Source organism: Benincasa hispida, chromosome 1 (genome assembly GCF_009727055.1).
Source record: "Benincasa hispida cultivar B227 chromosome 1, ASM972705v1, whole genome shotgun sequence".
Lineage (NCBI taxonomy): Eukaryota > Viridiplantae > Streptophyta > Magnoliopsida > Cucurbitales > Cucurbitaceae > Benincasa > Benincasa hispida.
The window spans coordinates 69,200,519-69,205,851 of record NC_052349.1 but is presented as its reverse complement, the minus strand read 5'-3'; the positions used below and the strand labels follow the sequence as shown (position 1 = coordinate 69,205,851).

Genomic DNA, 5,333 nt, shown 5'->3' with positions numbered 1-5,333 from the left:
GTAAGTACCACATTGGTGTGTAAATCTTTCCATCTTACATGTTAAATTCTTCCCAAATTATAAATTCACTGTTGTTATCACTTAAAGTTTAAGTATGTATTCTCCTATCAAAATTTCGACATCAACATATATATTAAAAACAAAAGTTTGCCTTCCAAGTGGAAGAGGAATTCTAAATTGTAGATTTTTATGTAACTTATTATTATTAGATGAAATGTCACCAAAACTCACTCATCTAGGATAATTAAATTGAAGGAGATATGTTTCTTCAAAAAAAAAAAAAAAAATTGAAAGAGATATTGGTTCAAATTCATTTCAAAATATGATCCCTTTACCCTATTATTAATAAAACCATACTTGAAGGTTTGAAATTGTCTGTCATTAAACTTCTAAATTTGTAGTTATCTTACCACTGAATTTCAAAAAGATATATATACACACATAAAATAAGTTATTGAGCTTTTAATTTTGTATCAAATAAATAAACATCAACTTTTAATTTCTATCCAATAAGTATTGATCTCAATTTTATGTCTAAAAAGAAATTTTCAATTTTCAATTATGTGTTTAGTACATGTAAATCCATGAATGAAAAACAAAGTGAATTAAATAAATTGGACATAATATTAAAAGATTATAAACATTCCACCTTAAACACTTAACATTTTAAAGTTGAAGGACTATATAGATTTATGGTGGGTTTGAAATACATATCCAGATGTTAAATTTAGAAAATAAGTCATTTGAAAAGAAAATATTGACAACCACTCAAAATAGTTTTTCAAATATTTTGTAATCCGTTTTTATCAAAAATCTTTGAATAAAAATGAGTTCTTTAAAAAAAAATATATTTTCTCACAAATTAATCCAAAAACGGATCAAATTTGTAAATAATAATAATAATTATTAAAAAAAAAAAGAAAAAAAAATTGGAGGATCCCAATAAAGTTAATGGGTTTGTCCTATATGAATAGTAATAGTAATAGGTGATATATTTTGAAGCCACTTAGCCGTGTGAATGCATTATATGGCCTATAGGGATGGTAATACAATCCTTTTATTTTTGCTGATATAAAGCCTCTCTCTGTACACCATTCCATTTATGATGACATGCATACCACTTTTATTATCAAATGTAAATGCAAAAAGATTTAACATTTAAAAAAAAAAAAAATCCATTTCAATTAATCTTAATATTCTCGGAGTTTAATTATCTCAATTGGTATTAAGAATGTATTAAGTTATTATAATTTGAATTCTCTTATAATATGCTAAATATTGACACCCTATTAATTATTTACAGTAAAGTAGAGGGTGTTAAAAGCAAAAACATTTGAGGCAGAAAATGAAACACAACACTGCCAAGTTCTGAGGTAGTAACTTTAACCAAAATCATGCTAAAGAGAAAAGAAAGAAAGAGAAAGAGAGAATGTTATGAATGTTAAGAGAGAAAACATAAAGCCCTAAAAAGCCAAGATGAAAATAAAATTACCAACTTTTTGACAATAGAGGAATTGGTGTTATGTTGAAGCAAGGCAGGCCCCCACTCTCAAATAAACAACCCAAGAAGAAGACCAAAGGGCCAAAGCAAAAGGAACCTCTCTCTCTATTTTTCTCTCTCTAAACCACTTGATGGACTTAGAAAATCTGCCCTTTGCTTTTATTCTCCCATTTTCATGTTCCCTCTTCTTCCTCTTCATCTTTATTCATCCATTTTTTTTCAGTTTCTAAATTTTTATTATGATTATTTGGTTTTCGATTAACTTTCAATTCTTAAATCCTTATTTGTACTTGTAATCCTTACGATTATTAAAAAAATAATGATTAGGTTGCATCTATTCCTATACCGTCCTTTAAATTGTCACTTGACATATTTTTATTGAGTATAGTTTAGATTACACTATCACACCCGTTCCCAGATCACCTACTTAACCTGGAAAAAGGTGTGAAGATAGTAGACGTCAACCTTTTTATGATATCTACTATCCATCCTACTCCTAAAACTTGTCTCCACCGCACCTGTTATACCTGATAAACAGTTAATGTACATACACTCATCAATATACTCAAACATACAGCCGGCTAAAACACCAATGTACACAGCTCTTATATACAACCAAAACAACTTACATACACAATATTTGAGGATATTTGTAATATGAAACTTTGAACTTTTAATATTGCGTCCAATGGATTTGTGAAGTTAGAAAAAAGTTAAGTGAACCAATAACCAATTTGATAGAAATTGTGAAAGTCGATTAAAAATAAAATTTAATTTATAGAGTTGAAATCAATAGATGTAAACCTATTAACTTAGGCACTAATAATCAAACTTTTTATCTATTTTGAATTTTTAAATACACATGTTCAAAATATTTCTAGTTGTGATTTCAAACGTAATCTTAAAGTTTGAAAGTCGTACAACAACGACAATGTCTTAAACTTTAATTTGATTCAAAGTTTAAACATGAATATCCATAATGATCATGACTAAGGATAAAGGGAAACTATTTAGACTCGTAATCCCTTTCTTTTTTCCTAAAATATTCATTTTAACTTATACTACCCTCACAATTCTCCACACATTTACATTGCTTAAAAAGAATTCAAACCTTACTAAAATAAAACAAATCAATTAATTAAGGTATTATATGCTTAAGGAGATAGTCAAAAATTCAAATTCTCACTCTGACACTAATAAGTACCACAATTTTTAATTTTTAACATATAATTAAAAAATTAAAAAAAAACCCAAAAATAGAAGAGAACCTAATTATTCTCTTATGTAAGCCCCCAAAATTCCTTAAAAAAAAAAAAAAAAAAGAAAAGCTGATAGAACTTTTTTTCCCAGATTTTGTTGACATAATTTTGCTGGGAAAATTACAAAACCAAACCATTGGCAATGGCACAATTAGTATTGAAATGGGTAGTTTCATACACTGGCAATTCTTCTCTGTATCTTTCAATTCCAATAACTGAAAGATTATCCAATTCAAACAGATCAGAACTGGAACAACTCAAAGCATCATCATCATCATCATCTTCATCCAGCTCATAATTAATCTTCATTTCATGCTCTGTTTTCACTTTCTCTGTTTCAAAATTCCGGTAACTTTTCAAATTACCTTTCTTCATAATGGGTTCCTCTAATTTGTGCAAAATTTTACGCCCACATGGCTGACAATCCTCGTCCACTATCACACTCACTGGACAAAACCGAACCGATCTCTTAATGTTCCCTCTTGAAGATGGCGTTTTGCTCAAACAAGACCTTGAAAACGAAGAAGCAGAGGAACAGGTAGATGTTGATACCTGTTGAGATTTGGATTTTCTCGACATGTCGTAATCGAAATTCGTTGAATTGATCGAAGAAGAATTTGATATCTTCTGCTTCGTTTTTGGACTTCCACCATTGAAGAGGGAATTAAGGAAGCTCGCAAGTCGACCACCGGGCGAAATCGGCTGTTTCACTTTCTTCAAATCGTGATAGATTTTTGAAGCTTTGGATTTGGATTTAACGAACCCATTTTCGTGCTTTGGTTTTGGACTAATAATTTCTGTTTGAGCCCATGTAGTGGTTTTGATCGGCTTCGGTTTCGGCTTCGGTCTGTGAAGTGCACGTGACAGAAACTCCGATTCCGACGAGGAAAATCTTCTGCCGGCGGTGGAGCTGGATTCCGACGAACTCGAGCTGGAAAGAGAAAAATCACGAATGTTTCTGAGTTTCTTCTTATCCATCCACTTGTCGATGATACAAGCTCGATGGAATTTGAGAGTTTCGTCGTCCTCTGTTCTGGCGGCGGAGGAGATGCTCTGTTTTGTTCTGAGAGTGGTTTTTTGAGTGTAGAGAATGAGGTGATCTTCAGGCTGGGCGTTGGATTCATCGATGGAGCGGTAAATGGCGTCGAGAAGAGAGGACGAGAAAGAGGGGTTTTCGCGGCGAGAACGACGTCGGTCTGGATTATCTGTGGTGTGAAAGGAGTGATCGGCCCACAAATCCATGGAGGAGAATGAGAGAAGTGGGTTTTTGTTTTTGAATTATGAAAAAAGGGAAATGGAAATAAAGAGAATTTGGAACTAAAAATGAGTCAGACAGAAACGAGAAGGAAACAAAAGGAGAAGTTGAAGGTTTTTGATGGGCAATCAATGGCAGAGAGAGAATAATGAATAATGAATAATGAATAATGAAGAAGTCCACGCCTGAGGAAGAGAAGAACAGAGAAAAAGAAGATGATTGCTTTCAGACTTGAGAGAGGGTTGTAATGTCAGCCGTTTTCACAGCCTAAAATATAGGTAGCAACGAGGCTGGCTTCATAAAATTATTTAGGAAAAAACACTTTTTTTTTCCCTTGAGGTCTACTTTCTATTTAATTTCTAGATTTCTTTGAATTAATTTTTATATTTTAAAATACTATAATTTTAATTTTCATATTAACTTCCTATCTTTTAAGATTTATACTTTCAACTTCAAATTTTTACTAAATATTTATTTTCTATTTTTAAAGTTAATTTATGTTTATAACTTATAAATGTCAAAAGAATTATGATTAATTAAGTTTTACTTTTTTCATGATTTAAATAAAAACTAAAATTTCATTTCATAATTATTATTAATTAATAAAAATTGACGTTAATGATTAAAAGTAAATATTTAATAAAAAATTGAAGTTAAAAATGTAAAATCTTGAAATTCATAACCAAATTGAAACAAAACTCAAATATCAATGAAAAATTGTAACATTGTAAAATTTAGAGACTAAATTGAAACAAAATTCAAAATTTAAGGATTAAATGTAAAACATCTTATAACTTAGGGATCAAATAAAAACTAGAGCAAAAAACTAGGAACTAAAAAAATATCATTCCTAATTATTTATTTTCTACATATTCCAATAACAAAAATATTTAAAAGTGTTCCTTTTAAAAAATGAATAAAAACACTTAAAAGCGCATCATCGTGGCTGTTCAATATTTTTAAAATATTGTAAATATTGCAAGATCTATCAATAATAGATTTTCTCACCAATAGACTCTAAGAATTAGACCTACTTTTTTTATATCTACGAATTTTTTTGCATTGTACCATATCCGCTAATACTTTAAGTCTGATTACTATATTTGCAATCATCTCATGTTATTATGTAGCAAACTTTTAAAATTTTCTTTTAAAAAATATTNATAGTGATTGAAAGAAATGCAAGATAGATGCATGTATTTAGGGCCACACTCAAGTATTACTTAATTCTCCTTTAAAAAAAAAAATTACTCATTTATACCACTAGATTAATAATAGTTGTATTACTTGTTTTTATTTAAAAATAAATTCAAAATTG

The 5,333-nt window shown here is 29.6% G+C and overlaps 1 protein-coding gene across 1 annotated transcript; it reads right to left on the bottom strand.

Annotated features, from left to right (window-relative positions):
- Positions 1–2,622: 2,622 nt before the first annotated feature.
- On the bottom strand, positions 2,623–4,258 carry LOC120089857 (protein BIG GRAIN 1-like B). Its single transcript, XM_039047276.1, has one exon. It carries the CDS (start codon positions 4,000–4,002, stop codon positions 2,881–2,883), a length of 1,122 nt encoding a protein of 373 aa, XP_038903204.1. The 5' UTR covers positions 4,003–4,258; the 3' UTR covers positions 2,623–2,880.
- Positions 4,259–5,333: the final 1,075 nt, after the last annotated feature.